The sequence below is a fragment of the Tauraco erythrolophus genome, chromosome 4 (genome assembly GCF_009769465.1).
Source record: "Tauraco erythrolophus isolate bTauEry1 chromosome 4, bTauEry1.pri, whole genome shotgun sequence".
In the NCBI taxonomy this organism is placed as follows: domain Eukaryota; kingdom Metazoa; phylum Chordata; class Aves; order Musophagiformes; family Musophagidae; genus Tauraco; species Tauraco erythrolophus.
The window spans coordinates 53,469,117-53,495,208 of NC_141468.1; the positions used below are offsets into that span (position 1 = coordinate 53,469,117).

At 40.9% G+C, this 26,092-nt stretch overlaps 1 protein-coding gene across 3 annotated transcripts; it reads right to left on the minus strand.

The window, feature by feature from the left end:
• Window positions 1–716: 716 nt before the first annotated feature.
• Window positions 717–15,632, minus strand: NDUFA12 (NADH:ubiquinone oxidoreductase subunit A12). Of its 3 annotated transcripts, none has more exons than XM_086610166.1 (4): window positions 15,535–15,632; window positions 11,340–11,422; window positions 10,281–10,368; window positions 717–989 (listed from the first exon to the last, which is right to left on the minus strand). In XM_086610166.1, the coding sequence occupies exons 1-4, from the start codon at window positions 15,621–15,623 to the stop codon at window positions 809–811; spliced, it is 441 nt and encodes a 146-aa protein (XP_086466292.1). In that variant the 5' UTR covers window positions 15,624–15,632; the 3' UTR covers window positions 717–808. The 3 variants fall into 3 exon arrangements, with proteins under 3 accessions (XP_086466292.1, XP_086466294.1, XP_086466293.1); XM_086610168.1 differs by having other exon boundaries at window positions 15,616–15,629; XM_086610167.1 differs by lacking the exon at window positions 15,535–15,632 and adding an exon at window positions 12,924–13,116.
• Between the last annotated feature and the right edge of the window lie 10,460 nt (window positions 15,633–26,092).

The following is a 26,092-nucleotide window of genomic DNA, read 5'->3' on the forward strand; positions in this document are numbered from 1 at the left end:
TTCAGCTCTGAGGCCTCCAACTTAAGAAGGACATTGAGCTGTTGGAGCAAGTCCAGAGGAGGGCCACGAAGATGATCCGAGGGCTGGACCACCTCTCCTATGAAGACAGGCTGAGAGAGTTGGGGCTGTTCAGCCTGGAGGAGAAGGCTCCAGGAGACCTTCTAGCAACCTTCCAGTACCTAATGGGGGCTTACAAGAAAGCTGGAGAGAGACTTTTTACAAGGGCATGTAGTGACAGGACAAGGGACAATGGCTTTAAACTGAAAGAGGGTAGATTTCAATCAGATCTAAGGAAGAAATGCATGCATACATACTCATGCACAAAGAATTTATGAATAAAAACTATACTCCTTGACTGGCTTTATTATTCTAACTTGTCTTATAAATAATTAAAGAGATGTCTTCCTAAAATAGTACAAGAATACTACATTAGTTGCCATGCAGAGACTATAATAGGATAAGGTTAAAGATGAGAATCCTGTATTTAAATTTATATTTCTATTCTGTCGAATGGTACAAATGTGAGGAGTGGCTTCCACAGAAATGGTTATCATGCTAAAAACAGTTTGAGAGCTGCTTATGTGAAGACAAGAGCCACTGACAGTATGACAAAAAGCCCAGTATCTTGATGAGATTAAGACTTACCATGTATTCTGTCCTCTACCTCTTCCCAGTGTTTTTCACTTGTCCCCCAATTCAATAAACCAAACTACAGCTGTTATAGGAGGCTTTTATTTTGAACAAAACCAGTGAAAATACAGTTTACACTGAAAGCCAAAACTGAGGCAAGTCACATTTTTTGTTGTTGTTATTTGCTGGCTGTTGTAGGTGGGACCCACTCTTGTATCTTCTTGCGGGTAGTAGAGTAAGGTACGTACTGTCCAGGAGTGCCACTCAGATTGAATTTATGGTTCTCCCAGATAAATTTACGAGCAACTGGTGGATGAGTAGTTGGAGGGTCATCTGTCATTGAGTGAAGCCAGCGATGCCTTAAGAGGAAAAAGACATACTGTTATTAAGAACATTACACGACCTATAACAAGCCTGACTCCCGATGGTTCTCCTCTGAAGAGACACTATTTTTTTTAAGGGGAGAAAAAAAACCCTAATTTTAATCTAGTATGACTTTGAATGAGACTACAGGATATTGTTTTAAAGAAATTAAACAAACATAACTGATAAACAACGGTTCTGCTTCCAAGCAAGTGAAAGCACACCTGTGTTTGAACTTCTTGTTCCTTTGCATGCTCAGTATTTGGGCATGGAGTATTTCATTGTTACATGTTCATATGGCATTAACAAGCCAGTCAGGTGAAGGCAGGCACCACAAATGACAAAACCACAAGGTTTTGTTTTGTTTTCTGGGTTTTTGTTGGCAGTGGATTTTTTATTTTTTTTTAATTAACAGAAGACTATGCAAGAAAACAATTTCAATACCAAGGCATTCATGAGGCTACCACTTGGGATATGGATAAATGATGCAGGTTAACCTAAAACAATCATGTAAACGTTTACTGACTGCACAATAAAATGATTGGTATTAATCAGTAATGGGGTAATTAGCAAGTGATTATAGTGATTATCCTTTACCTATGAACTAAATGTCAATCCTCCCCTGTGCAAACAACATTAATGATCCGGCAAAGTATTTTCCCTGGCAATTTACTGAAACACTACAGCAGGGATCAACTGAATTGATTTCATCCGGCTTCTATTTCAATGCCCAAAGCAACTTTCAAACCTGAATAACATTTTTATCAGCTGCCAGTATACATGTACTTCATACTGTATGCATGCACAGTTATGACAGAAATGAAGTTACGACTTTTTTTGCAAGCTTATGTACTTTTTTTCTGAGGTAGAATCAAAGCGGCTTCTGCTAATCACTATTCCAGTTGTTGTGAGAAAGCCTAGAAGTTGCATCTTCAACCTCTAGCAACAAATCCGGCACACTTCATTGATACACCAAAACAAATCCACAGTAAAAGTGGTGAGAAATAGATACATGTGTTTGACTGACAAGTATGTCCTAAATTTGAACAGCTCTACAGAAGGTTGATTATCTTTTCAGTCAAATAGCTTCTAGACATTAATTTCAGGAAAAGAAAAAAACCTCACAACTTTGGATATAACTTTAGTACAAAAATCTCACTTAAAAAAAAATATGCCAGCCATATGTTCATTTTCTGTAAGGAAAAAACCAAACAAAAACCTCAAACAAAAGCCACACTTTGTAGAACTAAGGACTGCTGGGAAACTGGCTTGAATACTAAACTGGATGGAACCATAAGATCCTTTAAAAGTAAGAAGAAAAAGCTTGTTTAGAGGTAAAGAATGGGCTCCTACAGGAAAAATCATCCACTTAACGAGTCTGAAAGTTACACACGTTCAGATGAAGTGACCCTTTACAACACTGATGGGATAGGGATCCCTCTCTTCCTCCCCCCACTCTCCTTTGTAGAACTGGTATCATTTGAAGTATACATTTCCCACTACTTCTATTAAAAAAAGAAGATTGGGGATAACAATTTCTGTCTGGAAGGAGGCAGCCCCATAGCACTACTAATCATGCTGTGGCCTGAGGACACAGGATCAGGTCTTGTTTGATTTTAAACCTGGTACTACCAGCCTCTGAAATGCCCTGGCCACATTACACTCTGGGTGATCTTGCTCTCCCAGTTCACATCTGTTAGAATTCTGTGTACTGCTACTGAGCTTCACACTACCCGAGATGTCACCTGCCCTGTGACGGCTGACATCGAAGCTGGCAGAAACGCTGTAGAACAGCTAAGCTGACAGAGGTGGGATTGTATGCTCACACCCAACAAGCCAGCTCTCCACTGCTGACACAAAGAAACACACAAGTTTGTGGCATGGGAGGAAGGGGAAAAGAACAGTCCATGTGTCCATATACATTCTGCCAATATTGACTGAAGTTCTGCATTTCAAAATGCTTTGCAGTATCACTCCAGAGGAGCCTCAGCTTTTCAAACCCCCTTATTGTACATACAGAGGCAACTTAAACTCAGGCACCTTCACCTAGTGATGCTTCCAGTAATAGTGGATAGGGATCTTGCAAACAAAATCCTATTTATGCATCTGTCACCATGCCTCACCATCCTCCCACTCCCCTGAGAGTCATGCACATCAAGAGGACAAACAAAAAATTGTTTTCGCAGACAGAATGCAGTTACAAAGGCCCCGAAAGACAGGCTGGAGCATGTGGAGCACAAGAACTCTGTTAAAATCAACTAGATTTCAAGCTTTCATGATGTCTGGCACCTCTTTCCTTTCAAGTGTACTTATGTCGTACGCTCACTCCTTGAAACATCAGTAAAATTACCACAATATTGACTTATTTACTTATTTAACTCAGAAGGCAGAAAACAGAACAGTTTTATTCTGTCATTTAACTATTGTTTTGCAGCTTTTCTGAGACTAAATCCATGAAGTCTTTTAAAATAATAATTAATGTATTTGTATATTTAGTAATTAATATATTTGCTTTCAGGATTTGCTGAAGTTCTATAACATCAATATGAAATCAGGCTCAAATTTAAACAGATCAGCAAAACCAATCCTTTAACCCATTGTCTCAATGGAAAGCAGAAATAAAATTGCTCACCTACGAGACATGTCAGTACAGTCACAGGTACTGAAATACCTGAAGAGATTTCAAAAGTTTGTTTAGAACTCCATCCACTAATTCAGTACTTTAAGAGTTTCAGAGCTTAAGCCTGGTCACAACAGATTCCCCTTAGAAGCCCAACATGTGACTTAAAAAAGCACTTTGATTTGCAGAGTCTGTTCTCAAACAAAAGCTCCCACTCTCCACTTATGCAGAATATGTAAAATTTGAAAAGTTTATTTTGGGAAGACCTTCCCCTTGACAACCTCCCTCAAAGAGTCCTTTGAAGCCCTGATGTCTCATAGACTCTACTCCCAGATGCTCAAGAAAAGCTTTTCATGCACTAGATTGAACAGCATGAATAAAGAGATTTGACGTCTTGCAGATGGCCAGACTTCTATACAAACTCTGCCTATAAATCCAGGCATGGAAAAACAGGATTCAAAAGCAATTAATGACTTAAAACCTACAAAGAAGCAGACAACTTACACAGAACAAAGAAAATCAGGAGGACAGCACAAGCTCTGAAGAGGGTGAAGCAGCTTCCTGAATCACAGAGCAGAGTCACTACCAAGCTCACGGAGGCTAGCAAAGCCTCTGGACTTTTACTTGGGTAAAGAGAGGAAAGACACCTCAAAGGATCTTCAGCTGCTCTCAAGACTGTGTAGCATTTTCTCCCAAGTCAGACAAATATTTAAAAGCAAGGAGATTTCAAACTGAAGCTACAAGGGACCAGAGCCAATTATATGACGTACAAGCTGTCAAACAAGAACCGATGCTACACAAACTCCGTAGCTACTACCATATGTGCATCTGCAAGGTTCAGGCACGGACTACGTAAGTTCAGGATGTTTGCCAACTTGCTAGCATCCAGTTTTTTTCAACAAGTTAACCACATTGCAATATGACAAAAGAGACGTGAAGATGTGTGTTATGGTCAAAGGACAAAAAGTATTTCTGTGCTTTCCCAAGTACTTTAAGTGAACAAGAAATCAGAGATTTAACTTTGACTAGGATAAAAATAAGCTTTTTTTGTTTTAAAGATAGTATTCACTTATTATTCTAGGTCTACATATGGGAAGAGAAGGAAAAAGGGACAAGAAACACGTTTTTATTTGTGTACACATGGGAGATAACTTTCTCATGCAAGCTACAGTAAGACACCATTGTATAGTAATGAGAGAGCATCCCATTTACCTGAAAACACCAGTATTTAATCTAGTTATAAAACTTAAGAATTTATTGTGAAGCTACTGAAAGGACAGAAATTTTAGTCTCCCATTCCTTTTCAGTTCAATCTTTCTGTTTTGTTTTCCCCCATAGGCAGACTGGAGAAGCAGCAGTTTTACAGGAGAAGAGCACATTTCTTAGTAGGTTGGCATTAAGTCAGAGATGCTACATTTCTCCCTCCTTCAGTTGTCAAACCAACTAACAAAGAGGATATAGACTATTAAATTGAAGTTAAATTTGAAATATTTCACTGTATGAAGTTAACAATCCCAACGCTCCTTCGAAACATGTCAGATTTGCACCATAAGGAAATAAACATTGAAATACAGGACAAACATTGCACATACAAAGGACAATGCTGGCAAAAGGAAGTGTCCCTGCAAAAGGAGAAAACTATTATGAAATTATAGCTCTTCTTTCCCCACGGGACACAAGATATCGAAAGAAAAAATTATTTTAAACTAGTTTGTATACATAAACCAGTTGTCAATTTGTTTTTCCAAAGTATTTGACCCAAACAAACCAAATTACATTAAAACAGATAAATGGTAAACGAACAGTGTGTGGACAGCCACGACAGGCTTTGAATGTGAAGCAAGAGAGGCACACCTCTGGCACCCAGCAGGATGTCAGGCCTTGACTTGCACGGACTTTATGCACTCTCAAAAGGAAGCCTTACTACAAAGCATAACTCAGTTGAAAGTGGAAAATCAGGTTCCAAGTTGCCCCCCTCAGTGGGCTCAACCTGAACCTCCCAGAATCCTTCAAATGCAAACTTGGGCTCTTCCAGATTTCAGCTACAGGAGTATCCTGATCACTGCAGAGCAAATAGGAGCCCATGGCAGGAATAAGCAGACACACAGGGAACTTTTGCGTGAGATGTGAACATAACCTGAAAATCAAGATACTGACACAGGAAATTTTTTGGGGAAAAAAACGCTACTCTCTCCTCTGATCTCAAACAGATTAAGGACAGTGAGATACTCAGTGTTATCCCCTCACCTTGTTTCAGTGGAAATAACTGACAAACCCTTAGATGTGAGGATCAAAGACTCTAGAAATACAAGTCTGGAAGGAATTTAGACACTCTGGATATGCTTTAGACCCAAGGAATTATCAGCTACATCCACGTCACTCCCAGCAGACACCTGCTTAACTTGTTATGGAGTTGCTGTAATACTGGCTTCCTCATCTTCCCAAACCAAGTTAATGCCAGTGAAGATGAGTAGAATTTTTTAGTAGTAGGGATAGCAATGTCCAATCTGTATCATTTACTCTGTAATTTAAACTTACTGCTTCCTATTGTACCCATCTGTCTCCGGAAGATGGACTATGCCTTTCTCTTCTGCAAGAGATTGAACGCTAAACAGAGTGCATACGGGCACTGATACAAGCAGATTTAACTTTTGTCATAGGATATGTTCCCAGAGCACATCCGATCAGTGTGTTCAAAACTGGAAGCAGTAATATCCAGCAAACAACATGCTCTGAACAGTAGGAGACAAAACAAGTATTTTGGCTTTCTTAACTGCCTAACAGTGTAAAAGATGTCTTCACGTAGGAAAAAAAAAAAGTGTCCATTATGTTGTAGAGCATTACAAGATTAATACTAATTATTCCCAATGCAAGTACTGAAGGAATTAAAAACAAAGCAAAAAACTTGTCTCCAACAAAGTAGATACCATCATCTTGATTTGGAAGATAAGAAAAGAAAAGAAAACCCCGAGTAACAAAGAGGTTAAATAACACAACTATATCAGAATAAACCACAAGCCTACACATTCTGGTGTGGCAACATTTTAAAAAAGCAACAGTCTCAATTCCCTGTATAGTAGATGTATGTCAAAACAACTCTTTTGATTTCCTTCAGACTGTGATTTCAGTACATCCGTTGTCAAAAGACATTACGCCAATTATTTCAGAATACTCAAAATATTCTGGAGTTCCTAAAAAAATGGTACTACAATATGTTATTACATACGAGATGTTTTTCCTTGCTACTTTTTCCTTTTCTACAATGTCTGACAGAAGATAAAGAGTAGCTGCATGAATTCCTATTTTATTTTTTCCAGACAATTGTTTTCAGAACTTTTCAATATACCAAAATGCTTTTTTCCAATTCACCGTGCATGGAATCTGAGGTCCACCTCACTGTATTTCAACAATCATTCGTATTCCACAACCCTGAAGGCACACGACTGACCACAAAATTCTACTTTGCACATCTGCTAGTGTTCTCTGTACTGCTCAAGAAAACAGTGTAACCAGTAGGATACTCAGTAGTGTAATTTTCATCAGAGTACTACAAAACCATTACAAACTAGTTAGCATTACTATTAAAAAAAAGAATATCTGAAATCTCTAGGTAGGTTAGCCCTGGTCTTTAACCTTGATTTTTTTGAAAGTGTCATCTTTAGGCATGACAGGTGCAAAATATTTTTGGTGAAAGTAAGCCAAGCATAAACAATGTAGTAATACCTGCTTCCACCTGCAGAGGGTGGAACAGCAACATACCCACAAAATCCTCTACTGAGATGAATTAACTAAAAGCTGGAGTCGAAAATCAGTGTTTAGAAGTATTCACATCACATCCCAGATGTTACAATGGTACTTTATATACTTCCCAGTCGACCCAAGGACGAAAAACTTGTCTCAACTTTCCCTCTGTTGAAGGGAGGGCTAGTGCTTTAAGAAATAAACATTTTTTACAACTGATAGCACAGATACTATTATACTATTCTCCTGGTTTTGACTGGGACAGAGTTAGTTGTTCTTTTTAGCTGCTAGAAGAGCTCTGTGTTTTGGTTTTAGCCTGGGATTGGCTATGAGAAGAATGTTGATAACACACTGACGTTTGTAGTTGGTACTGAGACACCAAGAACTTTTCAGCTGGCCCTGTTTTTGCCAGTGCGCAGGAACACAACAGGCTGGGGTGGAGCAAGGCCAGGACAAAGGGTCCACAACTCCCCTTACGATTCGAACTTAGACGTAGGCTTGAGGGCCAAATTGGCCAATGGAGTATTCCATATCGTACAACGTCATGCCCAGTATACAGATGAGGGTTGACTGGAAAGAAGGGCTTTTGCTCTTCCAGCGGCTCTCATTCTCAGACTCTTGGAGTGCTGTCTCTTTCTCATTCTCTTTCCGGGCCTCTCACTCATCCAGGATTGCGGTGTCAGGACTTATCTGTTTCAGAATTGGGACCAGACAGGCATTGGTCGCTAGGTGATGAGCAATCATACTGTGCATCACTTGTTTGTATCTAATATCATCATTTTAAATATATATACATATATTCATATATTATTGTTATTAGTGAATTGTTCTGATCTCAACCCACAAGTTTTCTTCTCTTTTACCCTTTAATTCTCTTCGCCATCCCCTGGAGGTGGGGGAGGGTGAGCAAGCGGCTTTGTGGCATTTAGTTACCAGCCAGGTTAAACCACAACAATTATGGACCAAATGAATTTCTCTGTTTATTTCCAACAAATTTCTGGTTCAAAAAACCCCAATTGTTTCCTATGTAGTTGCATGACCTCAGTGTTACATCGACAGTAACTTGTACAATATATTAAGTCTTAATTCAGATGTCTATGTCATGTTAAAAATTTAAGACAGTATAGCATCAGATGAAAAAAAAAATAGAGTCTTAAAGGCAGCATTTATTCCCAGTCAAAATACTTCTATTTTTAAAGATGTATTTAAACAGTATAGGATTACAGGTCAGTGATTTGGATGGGTCACAAAGATAGGATTCCTATATAAGAATAAACATCTAAGGATGCCACAGGATGTAGAAGTTTATCAGCAAGAAAAAAAAAACCAAAACAAATGAAAAACTGAATAGTACTGCACAACTAAGTTTCCTCACAAAAATACCTTAGCACACAGGACTGTTTACTCTTTTGTACCCCATTGCACTGAGTAGTCTTGAAAATAATGAAACATTTACTGTTGTTTCTAGGGCAATTTTTTCCACATCTATATGAAACCAAATTTTTCTACCTCACTAATTTATGTGATCTAAACAAGCGACTTGATCCTAGAAATATCACTTTGATACTCAGGAAGAAACCTTTTATCGAGGTTTGTAAGGACACAATAAATGATGCACAAGTCTGAGCAAAGAAAAAACCAAACAACAAAAAACATGCCTCAAAATAAGGAAAATTTTGAAAACCAACACAGTCTAATAGTGAAAGGATAAAAACTAGGACCAAACAACAGTTATTGCACAGATAACAAGGAACAGCCCCGCACTGGCAGGAACATGCTAGATTTGGAGATTCTGATGTCACTTCAAAAAAACACTGCCATTAAACTCTCACTGAAGAAGACAGAAAAAAAACCAGTAACTGCATTAAGTATAATTTTACAGCTGGGAGAATTTGAAACAAAATTGACTACCTATACAGTCCACCCACATGTTTCTCAAATGTTCTGAGAGTCATAATTGAGGAGTTTAGACAATCAATCTCAGCCTTGGTGCAGAGCATCTATCACAGGAAGAATAAAAACCAGCGTTCGCTGATGTTCAGTACACCAAGCAGCTCTTATTTCATATCACCTATATTGTTTTATATCTGAAATGCTATTCATATTCCTCAAGGATCAGGTAGAGATTGTTTTTGCTAGCATACACTGTTATTTTATTTGGTGTGTGTTTTTCCTGAGTTATTTAGGAAGATCAAAAAAGTATTAATAGCTGTGTGGCCAGAGACTGAAATTCAAGGTTGTACAGAATTATTACTGAAATGCATGAACAGAAAATCGAACCTTAGGAAAAATTACAGTCAAGTAGCGGTCAATGTAACGGCCCTTTGCTGTTCATCACCTTGTAGAGTATCACTGTGTACCAACTGAGACAATTAATTATGCTGTTAATGGCTGTGGATTAAGGAATGTTGTTTCATCATTGCCTCATGTTCTTTGAGTTCTTGTCTAGAAACCGTGTAGATTTGGTGTTGTGCAATATGGTTTAGGGACCCTGACAGTGCAGGGTGAATGGTTGGACTCGATGATCTTGAAGGTCTCTGCCAACCAGACGATTCTATGATAAAAATATTTTTTCTACCTCTGGCTGCTCAATGCTAATGTAGGCTTTGCCAAACCACTAAGATGGAATCACAAATAATAAGGAAAATTGGAATACTGGCTTGACCTGCTCAATCTGGCTGGCAAAATGCTTTTCTTATTCCAAGACTATGAGGACAGTGAGCAATATAACATTATAAATACAGTTCAAAATTAAAAGTAATCAGTCAGAAATCTTCTGGGCATCTATAAGATAGCTGCATCCAAGAAAACTTCATTACCATAAAATTATTGTGGTTTTTTTTAACCTTCGGCTTTGTAATACAAGAAAATATACAGCCAATTACACAACTCTTATCTGTCCACATTATTAAGCTAAATGGTTTACCATTCAGGAGGCACCATACTTCCATCAACTTCCCAAAACGTATCTTTTCCATTCATTTCATGAGTATAGACAACCCATCTGTGTCGACCTTAAATAAACAAAGAGAAATATTGTATTAGCTCAAAAAACATCCCTATTTTCATAAAAGGGAGAATTCACGAAAACATAAGGAAAAGTTTTTTGACTAAAAGTATCTACCATTATGGGCACTTATTTCAAAGTCAGTATAGCTTTTATTTTTCCAAGTCTCCTGTATTTCTGCTCTTACTGTATTTTTATATGGCTGAATCTAACGCTTTCACAAGGAAGCCCGTACTGACAAAATTTTCAGGCAGAGAAACAGATTTGGTTGTGTCCCCCATCCTGCCATTAGGAGAAGTCTTTTCCAAAAGGACATTGTCATTAGCAACCTAAGATTAGACTAAGTTTCACACATATAAAACTACCGAGTGGCGTTCACCAGTGACTCTGCTTTCCCCAGGTACCCTACAAGTTACCCTACAGTAGGCAGAGCTTGGCCTAACCTACTGTGTATCAATTGCTTATGTATCACCTTCATTGTTTTAGGTGCTACCTCCTTAAGTGCTTTACAAATGTTATTTAAAATCCTATTACTTAAGGTAATAGGAAGTGTAACCTAACCTGTGTTTCTCTGCCTTAAAGTGACCATATAAGTACCTACAGCTGTAAGGCAGTTTTAAAGACAGTGCTCTCCCCGGCCTCCCACCCCATTAAGCTACCAGTTTTTAGGTGAAGGACCAAACTCAGCTCTCAATCACATTATCACATAGGCATACCTGTATGGAAAGCATCTGACTGGCTTAGATTTATCCCATATTTATTAAGTCAGATTGAATATGTTTGCAAATGAATTGAGGGAAGCAGTAGGAGAGGCAAAGGATGTCAAGGCATTTCTACGAGCCCCCTAAGCCCCTCTAAGCCTCACGCAAGTCAAGCGCAAGAAAGTTGGTCAGACAAGTTCTATTTCACCAGCAGAAATCATGCAATCAATACAAAGTCAGACAGTCAGTCAGGAGGTGTTCACATAAGCACACTTACCAAAGAAGTTTCTTTTGTCTTCATAGTACTTGTTTCCGTATTTGTCAGTTCCTATCAGCGTACCAGTCTTCAAATCATTGACCCTGTGAATTCCCAAAACAACAGGTTCAATTGACATCTTCTTAGAATGAAGCTGCGACAGAGGTTTCTTAGGGGTTGGTAAAAATCTGTAGTGAAAACTCTTAATCACATCTATATAAAGCTATTTAAAAGAACTATTCAAGCTTAAGGATTGCAAAGCATTATCACCAATTCCTGCAACCAACGTCAGCATGCCTTTACTGTGTGCCCCACTGACAGGATAACACAAGTCATACAAAAAGGCTTTGGGGGGGCTATAATTTATTTGAAAGCTCTTTAAAGTGGGAGATAAAGCAACTGCAATATTGCACAATTTAACATCCACAAAACCTTAAATACTGCGAAAGGGAGTCCCAGAGCCACATGTTAATTCACTAGTTCACTAAGACATTACCATCCTTCTCAACTATTTGTTAGTACCATTTCAGCTTGAATTGCCATGGAAAGGGGTCAGCACCAAAGCAACTTAAGAGATCTCACTCCTCTGCGCAGGCACTAACCTCCAGGAGAAGAATAATGTTTTAAGCTATTGTAGCTGCTTGCCAAGGAAATGCATGCTAAACTCTTAAGTTACAATCATCACTTTCTAGCTTTTGTGTAACTGAAAGATGCAAGCATTTACCCTGCTGCTCCAGAAGACTTACATTGGCCCAGGTAAGATATATACCAGTTTCACCTCTTTATACAGAACACATTTTAACATTACTGTACACATCAATAATTAAACCCAACCTATGATTTACATTCTATTGTTAAAACCTTAAAATTACTGAAGTGTTCTTTTCCCCCTAGATATGCATCTTTGCTTTCCTTTTTACTGATATTTATCTCAACCAGAATTACATAAGAAAAAGTTTACTCCCAAAGGTTTTAGTAGTTTGTAGTATTATACGCACACTCAACTCAGTCCTGAGTAACAGAAGGGACGTGCAGATGCATGCTTCCTTAGTTGGGAAACTACAGATAAAGTGGGGTTTTTTTTGTCTTTTCTCCCAGGGTGCATGAAAGCAATAATCGCTCCAAGTACTCATTTCAAACCTCTGTGGTCCCAGGCAGAAAGACTCTCTGCTGCAGCTTTCCTCTGCGAAAGAAATACTCGAAGATCTCTGGCTCACACATTCAAGCCCGAGCTCCCAGCTTCAGAAAAAGAGGCATCTCACTGCTGCTCTCCCTTCCTTCTTCCCCTCCCTTTCTTCTAAGCGTTCTTATGCCCTTGTTCTGACTTCATGCCAGGAATACTGACATCAAACACTAAGGCATATTTACAGCTTCCAGAGGAAATTTTCCAGCCAATTTCACTAAGTCTTGAGTAAGGAGGACGTTTTCAGGCACATAGGTTCTTAATAATTTGACTTCTACTGCATAAAACCTGTTCCAGCCTCCTTTGCGGGAAGCACATAGAGAAAAGTAGGGAAATTCAGAATAAAACCCTTGCAGAGAAGGAGTCTCCTGACTTGGGTAAGTTATTTTTCCAAGTTACCAGTAGTTACTTCTTAAACACACCAATTGTTGCAAGAAAGATACATCTTGATTACTCTTCCTGTGAGCACCAAGTCTATTCCTTGAGCTGGGACACAGGATTCAATGGCTTGAAAAGCAAAGGGGAGGCAGTGGCTATGTTTGTCACTCGCATGGTCATGAGGATCAGGTGTGATGCTCCACCTAGCACACCTCTCTTCCAACTTTAGTCTTCTGAAAGAAAAAGGAGAACACAGCCTCCAACCTTGCTCCCTTTTTCTGTGTAGTAGAAAGGTGTCAACACAGCCTATGATCTTCGACTCACAACAGCTCTCTGACAAGACAGTCATTAAGATGTGCTTCCCAAGGGGCACTCAGGTGAAACCTAATACACAAACTCTTCTACACTATTTCCGAAGCTCTGTTTCTTCTTGTGCACTGCCAGTGTAGTAGCTACAGCTTCAGAAGGGAAACAAAGCAAACAACTTCGGGGGGGGGGGCTGACAGAAAATAATAATAAAATACTAGCCGAGGAAATCATACATTATCTTACCTTCTACTGTTTAACAGCTTGAAATTTCCCTCTAAAAAATTTTGCAAGAGGATGGTCTACCTGAGCTGCTTTCTACAGTGGAGACAGAAAAGCCAGAAGTCTCCTGTCACCACAGGTAGTTGGAACACAAAGACAAAGTTGAGACTTCCCAAAGGCCAAGCTGACTTTAGAAAAGCATAAGATACTGTGCCACAAAACAAATGAGAAAATAATTTAAAATGGCATAATAACTGCAAAGGGAGCAATACTGACAGGAAGAAGACAACATGCTCAGCTGAAAGAAGAAATATAGAGTTGATGGAAGGTTACTAGTGAAGTTCCACAAAGAACATTCATGTTGATATTTAATACTTCACAGGGTTCCAAAACCAAAACAGAAACCCCACCCCCAAAAAGCACAGGGGTCTGGCAGATTATGGTATTACCATACAGTAAAAGGTCACGTTATTGTACAGGAGTTCTGTACCATTTTCAGGGCTGGAGAGATACCACCAGAATGAAATTCAGTAGTATGATGGTCATAGCACAAGGTGATGCACCTGGAGACTAATAAGATCTGAAGCACTGTGTGCGTAATCACAAGGAAAACATTCGGATGTCACCAGGCAATAATAAGCTGCCAACTGACACATGGGGAAAAGACAAGCTAATCCTAGGATGTCCCAGGTGAACCAAGCTGTCTTCAGTGAACAAAGCAAGCACTACAGCCACTGTATGAAAATACTGATGAGGCCTGATCAGCAACTGTGTAATATGTTATGTTTAATTGTTCAAAACATATCAATTTAAACTACAGGAAATAACAGAGAAAGGGCTATTATGATGACTGGAAAAAAGTCTTCAAGAAGGCTCAAGAAGCTTGGCTTGTTTATTCTAGCGTAAGAGAACCCTTGATATACAGCAGGAACTTTACCTTTGCGAATCCTCCCTATTCCATACTCCTGACTTCCCTACTCTTAAAAAAAAAGGCTTTTTGGCTACGTGGTCAGGCCGACAACATTCACTGAACCTAACTTTTCCAAGACCAGCTACAAAGGTAACACAAGTTGCTGACATTGCCAAATTTGGGTCATTTACCATTCAGACATCCACCCTACACTTCATCAAGGATCTGAATGAAAAAGAGCACCTTAGTAAATCTGCAGCTCCTCCTATTTGAGAGGACTTCCAAGTACACCGCATCACAATCCAAAATACTCTTCACAAGGTACAGATGAGTTGTGAGTGGGGGACTCATCACAAAACAGGAGAAAGTTTAATGTGGACGAGTGCAAGGTTTGTGCTTGGGGAACCGAGTACACAGCCACAACTGGGAACAAAGGCTGCAACTAGTTCTGCAGAACACACCACTGGGGCGAGAGGACATCTAAAGCTGAGCACAGGTCAATGGCGACAAACCACCACCGAAGAGGGAGACGCACGGGTTGAACTGTTAAAGAGTTACAGCCGGGAAGGCAGAAGAATTAATCCTCTGCTTTACCCCGCAGGATTTCAGCAGAAGCATGGCTTTCGGGTTTGCACACCGGACAGCGTAGGGAAGCTGCCGCCAGCCTGAGATGGTCCAGAGCCAAGAGCCGCAGGCCAGAGGGATGGCGGTTCGCGGGGCCCAACGAGGCGGCTGGCGCAGAGCTGCGCGTCGCCACGGCGGGCACGGCTGTGGCAACACCACTGAGAAGGACTGAGGCTGGACACCGGGAAAACCTGCCTGGGCACTACTGACAGCTCAGCATCGGGAAACCCACTGAAACGCCCGAAGAAGAGAAGACAGCCGGCAGAGCCGGCCCGAGGAACGCTCTGACCGCAGGACCCGCTCGCCGGGGGCGCGCACGGAGGGCTGCACGGAGCGGCCTCCTGCCGAGGCCTGGCCCGGCACCGCACACCGCCCGGCGGCGGGCAGAACCCGCAGAGCCCGCTGACCACCCCGGTCAGCCCGCGGCCGCCCCGTGTCGTCCCCCTCGACCCCGCCAACCCCGCTCCGTGCCGCGGCAGGGACCCGCGACCCGCCCGCCTGACCGGGACCGGCCAAGGTGACCCCGCGGAGCGGCGAGGCGGGAGCGGAGAGCCCGCCGTCACCTGCGCCGGGCGCGCCGGGCGCCCCGTTACCTCAGCAGCTGCCACAGGGCGCCGCGGACGCCGCCGTGGCCGCCGAGGTGCTTCAGGGCCCGCTTCAGCACTTGCACGTACTCCGCCATCTTGGGGCGGTGCCTCCCGCCGCTGTTCCGGCCCGGGGCCGCCCCGCCTCCGCCCCCCTCGCCGCAGACCGGCCCTTTCGCCGGGGCACCACCTCGTCCGCCCGCGCCCGAGGGAGGGCGCAGGGCTGAGACGGTGTGTTACTGTGCGCCGTTTGCTTGGTGGTTGTCCAAGGCGCTGCCCGGGCCGCGGAGGCTGGGCCGGTTGGACGCGGCCTCTGGGGCCGCCCAGGCCCGTGTCACGCTTGGAGCTGGGTTGCCGCTGGCATGAGCACCAGCCTGCTGCGGCTCTGCCTGGTCTGTCGAAAGCCGGCAAGGGGGGGAAGATTTACTGCCCGCCGTGCTGCCCGGTGCTGCCCTGCCCAGCCGCCGCCGAGTACGTTACTCCTGACCTGCCCCTGCCTGGCAAGCTGCTTTTCAGCCGTCTCCTCCTGCTCTGTGATCCACTCCAATGAGGAATACGGCTCCATCGTCCTCATTATTATGGCTCATCTCCTGCAAACAGTTGTAGGCTGCAATTAGATGCCCCTGAGCACCTCCTCACCAGGCTGTAGGTGCAGAACTCCCGCAAAACTCATTTTCACAAATGCACTCGTTCTTGGCTGTTTCAACAACCCGCTAATGGAGCAGGATTTCAACATCCCACTTGAACAGGACCCTGGTATCCCAGCTATGGCCTCGCCTGACAAGGGAACGATAAATTCCCCTGGACTGGCAGACCACACCTCCCAGTGCAGCTAGCATGTAGTTTGCTTTGTTCATGATAACAGAGCAACTATGCAGAAACATCCAGCAGTGAAATCCTTCTTCTGGCCTTTGTTAAGGTTGCTGACTGGTATTTTCTGCTGAAGACACTGAGATTTGGGCTTCTAATGTGCATAGTGTCTAGATCCATAAAAAGAGCATTTGCCTGCTGCTCACGCATGAAGATCAGCAAGAGACAACTTCAGCATAGGGAAGAAACCCCTTTTTAATAGAAATGTCTAATGTCTATCCCTTATTTCACACAGGTCACAAGACCTGTCATGAGAAAGAGTTACTAAGATAGGCAGTGAGGAGTCCAGGATTGCCTACATCAACCATTAGGAGACTGGGGAGGTGGCATCTTACCCCATGCAGACTGTGAGTGATGGTCAGAGAAGAGCTTAACAGTCTTGCCTCTCCCTGGCTTTTCCCAACTCTGACAGGCCATTAAGGAACGTGCATCTCTTTGTCCACCTCTCCACCTCGTCATCTCCATCTTGTCCCTCTTCTGGCTCTGCAGCAGCAGGAAGAAATAATTTTGATGGCCCTGCTGCGGGGATTGGGAGTACTTTACTGCTGTCGTTGCGAGGCTGGTCTGGCAAGGTGCAAAAACTACTTCACTGACCTTTGCAAAGCTAGGGCTACACAGGCCAGCCAAAAATAGATCCACGGTACCTTGTCAGAGCAGGCAGGACTTGGAAAAGCACCTGGTAAACACATCATCAGTGGTGCAACCAGCACCATCCGATCAGCGGAGCCCGGCTGTCAGCACAGAGAGGCCAAGCTGCTGGGTGCTGGCACCACAGGAAATGGGGATTTGGCAAGGGACAAAGCTAAAGTGAAAAATTAAGTATGCAGTGTTAAACTTGAAAGGAAAATGAGTCTGGGAAGAAGGCCTGTCGACCAAGTTCGCAGTGAGGACATACAATACCCATTTCAACATAAAGTCTAGTGGTCTAAGCTTCCCATTCAAAAATTTTTAATTTGAACACAAGAGATTTTGTGTACAAACACAAAATACAAGTCCTGCAGATTCAGTGCTCTGTCCTGTAACCACAGCGTCTTGCTTCATGGTAAGTCTCAGACTTCAGTACACTTGTGGCAGGTTATTTGCATTTTCACAATCAAAACTCTTACAAAATTTATTAAATATATTAAAATACGCTCAGATAATTGTACATTAGCAGGCAGAAAAAGAGGAACATTTACAATTAGAAATCACTTGTTTAGTCATAACTTTGCACATAGCAACCATTGTTTTTATACAAAGTACTGATGGTGGAGTGTAAAATATGAAAGAAATATAGTTTAAATTAGATCAGCCAACTTTTGAAGCATTGGATAGGTTTGACTCTTGAACCATTTTCTAAGTCTATTCCTGATTCATGTAACTGGGATCATTTTCATTGACTGAGAGCATAATTCCATGAGCAGTTTCTCTTCTGGCAGTGAAATAACATAGATTGTTTTTTTTCCCAAGAGTTAAAATGATCTGGATCACTTCACTGATCCGTGTGGCACCATGGTTCTTAGACCGAGACTAATGTGGGCATTGTAACACAAAGCTGGGAGAAGGGATTAACATCCTAATGTGACTTTGATCCTACAGATGATTTTGTGGAAAATATATTCTTAGTAGCAGAAACATTTTATAGCATCTTCAAATTACATTCTGATTTTTATTTGTACTATTTTTCTCCATTAATTGGGTCAAGTAAGATCTCCACTGAGAATTTCATTAGGTCATAACCACTCAAGTCTCATCGCATCTACTTAAACTGATTTTGTCAATGTATTGGGTCACTGAGCATGAAAAACAAATCTTACTAGTGTGTTCAAAATTCTCCCTGAACTCAGTGCAAATGTCATGGTCAAATACAGTGGAATGCAAATGGAAATAGAGCATCTTCCTAATAATTTACTGAGGCATCTTCAGGAGACAGCATTGAAATGCTGCCTCGTCACTCAAGTAACTTACAAAACTTATGCACCCATAAGAAATTTTTAATTCTGAGGTTTTAAAATTTAAGACTGTTAGATGTTGCTTTTGTTCCCCAAAAGTTTTGTACACTGAACTTCACTCTTGCTAGACACATTTAATGCTGCCTTGTTTTTCTCCTGTGGTCCAAGTAAATGGCACAGAATTACTGACAGAAATCTTTTCAGGACCCAAAAAAACCTCTCAATTCTGAACACGGTTAGTTAGTTGCCTCTTTTCTAATCCAGATTTAGAGTGTAACAAACAAGAACATATTTTTCAAAGATAAACAAATCCATTTCCTGAATGACTCAAAGGATGACATGCAACTTCCCTTGGCTTTGATAGCACACAACAGTCTCACTGAATCCTACGTATTTTCATTTTTATTTAAAGAGCTTTATTCAGTAGTACAATTGATCTTGAAAAATCTACGTTCATAAATTCTCAGAAAGTGCAAAATCAATCGATCTACAGAGTAATTCCGTATTTACATTTGACCTCAGAAGAACTATTTTTATTATGTTTGTCTATTCCACTGCCATTCTCTCTATTCTTAGTATGGAAAGTCACATAAATTTATTCCGCAATGGTTCACAACTGTGGAACATACATTTGTAACATTAATTGGAATTTCTTTTCTTGATTAAACTAAGAAATTCGACAGAAGAGAGAAGAATAAATAGGACCAAACTTTCTAGATTTTGCAAATCATGGAATCATAGAATACCAGGTTGGAAGGGACCTCAAGGATCATTTGGTCTAAATGTTATCACTTCCTCTCCCATCCTCCTAAAATTGCAAAGTTACAGAAGCAAAGTGCAATCCACAACACAAGTCTCCACAATTCAGTGTCCCGAAATATTCGAGTCCAGTCTGTAACCACAGTTTCTCTCTCTCTAGTCTAAACAATGCGATCTCTAATGCTTTCACTAACAGATTTTTAGCCAGTCCTATAATCCATATTATTTCCCAAAAGCAAAATGAAAAAGTTTTTATCACTTGGGTTCAGCTGCTTTAAAAGGTTAAATTCATAGCCTGGAACTAAAGTGTAATGTACTAAAAATTTTATTTTACAATTTCCAAACAACACTCAAATATGTATATACCTCTGTGACAACAGTAAAACACTCAAAATCCCCAGAATAACTACTTTACCGGCACTTCTAGAAAGCACCTGCCGCTTTGTGGGAGCTATTTGGGTTACGTCTCAAGCAGTAACTCAGTCTTCATCATCCATTTCCCAATGGCAAAATTCCACTGGTTACAGGGTGAATGAAAAACTCATTTTACAGTTGTTCATTAGCTAGACTTCATTAACCAAATTATGTGGCTGTTCAGTTTGCTCCACAATAAAACTCTAAGACAAATTAGAATTAAGTCATCATAAAGGAGCTTAGGCACCTCATGAACAGCTTCTTGGAAGGGATTAGACTGTAGATCTGCAGAGCACCAGAAATCTGCAGGACCAAAGCCACAGGGTCGGCTGCTCATGAGTCAAGCCAACCAATTTTTAGGAAGCTGGTATTACCAGGAGGTTCAAAGCCTGGCAGTTTGGTCCTCTGGATGTCCAGGGGACAGCTCTGCTGGGTGAAATGCGCTGTATTCATTCAGGAGAACCCATGGTGGAGCAGAGCAGTTCCACCTAGTTTCTCTGCTATTGCAGGCAACTCCAGCACAGAAATTTTGTTAAAAGGGACCCCAGAACATCACTTTGGTGCTATCCCCTTTTCCTCACCACTCCACACACAATACTCTTCTCTCCTTACTAGCAGCACGCCACACCTTCCTCTAATCCAAGCACAGTTAACTTGAAAATGTATTGGGAGTGAGCATTACTACAAGATCCAGTTACTAAAAAATAATCAGGAAATGCATTAGTTCAGCCAGTATCAACAGTCGCAAAAACCTGAAGCATCCAGATGTTGGTTCTTGAAGACAGTGACACTCTAGTGGTCTAAATGACTTCCTGTCACCTCCAATGCCGTGACTCAGCAGACACACTTGGTTCCTACACTCAGGCCAAAACACACAACCCCGACTTCCAGTAAAGATCCGTGAAGCAGAAAATAGTGTTCTTGTATATCCGAGCGAGCGTAGGGCTTTACATGAGAGAGCTCAAGGGTAAAGGAAGACTGTGATGGCTGAGCAGGGCTGTTCGCAGGTGAGCATTAACACAACCGTGCACACATATGAAAACAGAGGAGCTCATGAGAGAAGGGTTCATACGATGAAATACAAGTGTTCTTTGGGGTTATCTGACACAGAGGTGTGAGGAGGAAAAGCAGGAGTGGGTGCTAGGGATGTTTGTTGAGTAGAGAGAAAAAAGGAGGTGACACAGGGAAACAAAGTGGAGAGTTCCCAGACAAGTTTTTGCTATTCACCAGGAGAGCACTTTTTTTCTAGAGACCTCTTCTTCTCTTCATAGGTGACCAAAAGGCTGTGCAAAGTTACTGGTAGGAGAATACTTGATCAGCAGTCCAACGGGAACAGGGCTCTGTAGAAGCTAGAGTGGGTCCAGAGGAGGGCCACAAAAATGGTCAGAGGTCTGGAGCACCTCTCCTATGAAGAAAGGCTGAGAGAGTTGGGGTTGTTCAGCCTGGAGAAGAGATGGCTCTGAGGAGACCTTATTGCGGCCTTTTGATAATTAAAGGGGGCTTATAAGAAAGATGGAGGAAGACTTCTTACAGGGCCTGCAGTGGCAGGACTGGGGGTAATGGTTTTAAACTGGAAAAGGGTAGATTTAGATTGGACATAAGGAAGAAATTCTGTATGATGAAGGTGGTGAGACACTGGAACAGGTTGCCCAGAGAAGTTGTGGATGCCCCATCCCTGGAAGTGTTCAAGGTCAGGCTGGATGGGGCTCTGAGCAACCTGATCTAGTGGAAGATGTCCCTGCCCATGGCAGGGGGCTGGACTAGATGATCTTTGAAGACCCTTCCAACTCAAATCATTCTGTGATACTATGATTCTAAGTACTGAGAAAGCTAAGTTTTCAAAACAGAGGCAAGAGAAAGCCTGGAGTAAGTTTTGATGGGGAAGAGACTCTATATGCTTATTTCCAGCTCTCATAATTAGTAAACTTACTGCATCATCCAAACTTTATCTTTTACCAGTGCACCTTTGAAACATTTTCTCTGCTGTGTGTCAGTGGGTAATTAATTTACTTCATGATAAAAACATTTCAGAATTTAAACATGGAAAGAATGGTAGCTCATTTCTCGTTTGGGATACTGTTCTGGGTTATCTGCACATTCATGCAAACACCGCATTCATTTATAATAGAAAAAAAAAGACTAAAGAAACCTACACTTTTTCAATTATCACTGAGAATTCAATTCTGGAATAGATCAAAACTTGTGATAATTTTACAATTTCAAACATGACTAAGTTAATTATTTTTCCAGTAACACTTAAAACTGAGATAATTAAACCTGAACACCTGAAGTCTGTATTTCTTTCAAAAGAAAAAAAACTGTGTTCAACCACACACTAACTTCCAACCTAAAACTGATCCATAACAAATCAAATAATCATTTCCAAATATACATTATTGCACTATATGGCATGAAGATCTGTGATCAGGGTTCGTTACAATAAATATTTCTATGTAGTGTTTTAAAAAGCAAAAATATGGTAAATTAAATTTTACAATAAATTATTACATTTTCAAATTCATAGGCCAGAAAGTAGTAAGCATGGAAACAAAGGGTTAATGGCAACAAAGATTAGAAAACAGCAAGATATTGCAGCTATCACAAATCCCAGAGACTGACTATAATTGACAATACTACATCGTGTAATAAAAGTGTGAAAGATCCACAAACTCTTTGTAATTATATACACTGTTTTAACTCTGTAGTCAATCCATATAAAACACTAACAAAGTAATAGGTTATTGCAATTGTTTTCTAGAATAGAAAGTTACAATTTATTTTAAAAAATACAGCCAAAATAGAATTTACCAATTTAGCCAGGTTTCAAGACATTTACAGTGTTGTTTTTTTTTATACAACAGCAAGACAACCATATAGTGACATTGTAATGCTTACACTGAAACCGATGTACTAGCAAACCGCAAAGGCTGAACAAAATTAACAGAATGACTTTCACTGACACTGAAGATCACACAAAGAGAATAAACGTATAGACAGGTAACTTTGTAACTGTAGAAGGTATTGCAATGAAGGTATTTCTGAAAAGTTTTAAATATAACAATTATTTGCACCATGAACTTTACCAGTATGAAACAAGCAACTTAAACCCACGTATATATGTACAAAATATATTTTGATGAAAAATGTTTGAACTAGCAGGCTTATTATGTGTAACACTGCTCCCATCTTTAAATGACAGGATTCTAAAATGTATAAAATTGTTCTTCTTTTCATGTGATTTACAGCAGAATGATTCTTCTTGCTCTTAATATTGAAAATTTTAAAGCTGTTGAAACTAGAATTGTCCTTTCACTGGCAAAGAGACTTCTTACTTTTTGGATAGTAAATGCCACAGTTTGGTTAAATCCTGATTGGGTATGAAACTGTCAGATCTGAACTGAACCATCAGAACTGCTGAAGATCAAAAAGTTGAAAAAGAAATTAAAGGTGAAAGGAAGAGGTCACAAAAAATAATGAGATATTGTAACATCCATGGTGGAGTGAACTTCAATATTGACATTTTTGTTAGCTGACTAACACTGTTACTGAACAGCATGAAAGAAACCAGTAATATTAGCCAGTCTTTCATTCAGCAGCAAAGAACATTTATTTGCAAGACTAAAAATGACAATAAATCACACAGGTGGTAACGTGAGATTGTATCATCATTAAAAATAGCTGTTAGAAACACTCAGGGCCCGAGCTGAAGGTAACTTAATATGCTCCATTTAATTGAGCAGCAGTTACCTTAGAAACCCAAAACAACAAAACCAGAACTTCACTGTTTAGCCTTTCTATGAGATGTTGCATTATTCTCAAAGATAACTGCAATGGTTAATAAGCAGAAGTAAGAAAAAAGCATGTTCATCCCTGTATTAATTTACCTGTTTTAAAGCTCCCATTCCTGAGAAAACCCAGTTATGCTGCATTCGTTATCAAAAGTATGAATTTAGAGTAATGAAATGATTTTTAAATGATTAATGAAAAATCTTGATAAGCAAAGTGAATAATGCTGAAGCAACAACTTGCAGCATGGGATCCACCTTCTAGATGATCATGAAGACACGAGAGATTACTTGCCAGGCAGCACAGACCAGCTGCACCCTACCTTTAAACCAATGCTGAACTTGTGATGAAAATTTATTACTACGAAAACATGTAAGAAAACTTTTTGGGGAAAAGGGGTACTTACCAGTAGCCAGAGCTCTTTGTAATGTGTTGCACATATGCACATTTGCTCTATAGAGGTCCAAATGTAAGAAGTTTCCAAGATGATACAATGGAGTTTTTTTTGACCTCACCATGCTGTGGGTGTGTACTCATCTCTCTCCCTGTTCCTTGACGTGACAGCAAGCACAGAATTATAACATTCTGCCAGCCACACATAGCAAGGGAGAAGGGTATACGATAATCACATATACGGACAACATACAAGTAGCTAGAATCTCTTTAAGATAAGCAACTTTTCTTTATGAGCGTATCCATATACATGGCCACACCATGGATACTCAAGTGTCCCAGTATTCTCAGGAAAAAGTGGCTGGCAGAGACTTCTTGGTTCTTGGTTGAAGATTTCTTGAACTAGTTGTCCAGTTTGCCAAGATATGAAACAGAGCTATTATTGAGCAAAGCCTCAAATGTAGTCTGAGAACTATTAAAGTATATCCCGATTACTGATGGTGACTCAACCATCCTGTTTCCAAGAGAGGTAACACAGTCTGTTACCTAGTTTGGAGATGGTTATCCTGCTTGATTTCTCACCTGGTCAAGAGAACTAGATTAATCTGAAAGTCTGTCCCATGCAAATAAGACAACAATATTCTCTTGCTACCCAACATACGAAGGGAAATCTCAGACATGAAAATACAGGATTTATAAAGAAAAACATACATAGGTGAATTTCCTGATTTGGTCATCTGGCAGAAATTCCAGATGAAGTCCAAGGGGTTTGCCAGGGAAAGAACAGTAAAAGGTATGGGAAGGGAAAAAGTCAGCCATCGGAATTTGGATCTGCTGCTGCCCAGCAGAGGTGATGGGCATCAAAAAGAACAGCAAGGACATGTTTCAAACACCTGAATTTAAACAACTTGATGTGAAACATGACCAAGGTTCTTGTGCTTTTGAGTTAAGACATCCTAAGAAAGTAGTCTTGACCCAGCAGTCAGTGGTAATGGCAGCCCACACATTACTGAAGTAGGCTAACTTGTATTCAAACAGACTAGCGGACAAAGAGGAATCAAGAACAGAAATCTAGAGAAAATATGGTTCTGAAACCATCTCTGGCAAAGCAGTGCTCTGACAAAAAAGAGAGAAAAAAAGGCAAAAGCATACCAGCTATGGAAAGGCGGCTGAATACTCATCAAGGACTACAAGAACCTTGCTAGGGCATGCAGAGATGCAGTCAGGAAGACTAAGGCTCAGCTAGAACTGAAATTTGCCAAAGATGTCAAGAACACGAAGAAAGCGTTCTTCAGATACGTGAGGAGTAAGCAGAAGCACAGAGAAGACATAGGGCTATAACTAAACAGGGCAGGGAAACTGCTCACTAATAATGCTGACAAGGCAGAGGTTCTCAGTATCTTCTTTGCCTCTGTCTTTACCAGCATAGCTGGACCACAGAGCACAGGATCAAGTAGCTACGACAACACATGTGCTGACCCATCAGTAGTGGAGGAAGGGCTGGTGTGCTGCCTCTTGCAAGGGCTCAACCTGCATAAATCCATGGGCCCAGAGGAAATCCACCCTGGGGTATGAAGAGAAGTGGCTGACGTTGGTGCAACGCCACTGTCTATAATCTTCGAAAAGTCTGAGAAGAAAGAAATTTTTTAAACTGAGAACAATCAATCAGTGCAACAACCTCCCCAGGGATGTTGTGGAGTCCTACAACTGAAGGTTTTCAAGATGCAATCAGAAAGGGTGCTAGATAATCTCATCTACGGTCCCCCTTTCCCACAAAAGGTGGGACTGGATGATCTTTCAAGGTCCCTTCATACCTGGGCTGTTCTATGATAAAGATGGATGAGCTGAGGGATTCAATCACTACAAATTTATGTCTGTAGAAACACTGGTATTTTCTCATGAAGCCGGACAGTACCATGGGAGAGGCTGTGTCAGCTGAATCTTTTGGCTGGCTGTAAACAAACTGCATATCACACCTGAGGCTCAAGCTACAGAGTGAAATATTTCTGCAAGGATGTGAGAGAGATTTGCACAATGTAGTGCATTTAGAAGGAAAATAAACTTTTATTTCCATCTTACTATTATCTGCAATACATGAATCTGGAGAATATTGGAATAAAACTCTTCCAAGACCATTGTAACACCTGGGAAACCAAAACATTCTGGAGTAATGTGCTGTCAGCTTCCTTAAAGCTTTAATACAGAAGACTGTACCTCTCCCATGCCTGTTAGGGCCAGAAGTGGGTTAGAGATAGCACAGGGCTAGAAAGCAGGGTGGGAATTTCTAAGGAGAACTGAAAGATATACTTCCTATCTGCAGCTTGGTCCTACAGATGGCAAGATGGGCCTGTAACTACTGGGGAGAGGACAAGCACAGCATATTGGCAGCAACCGTCTTTCAGGCTTCCATAAAG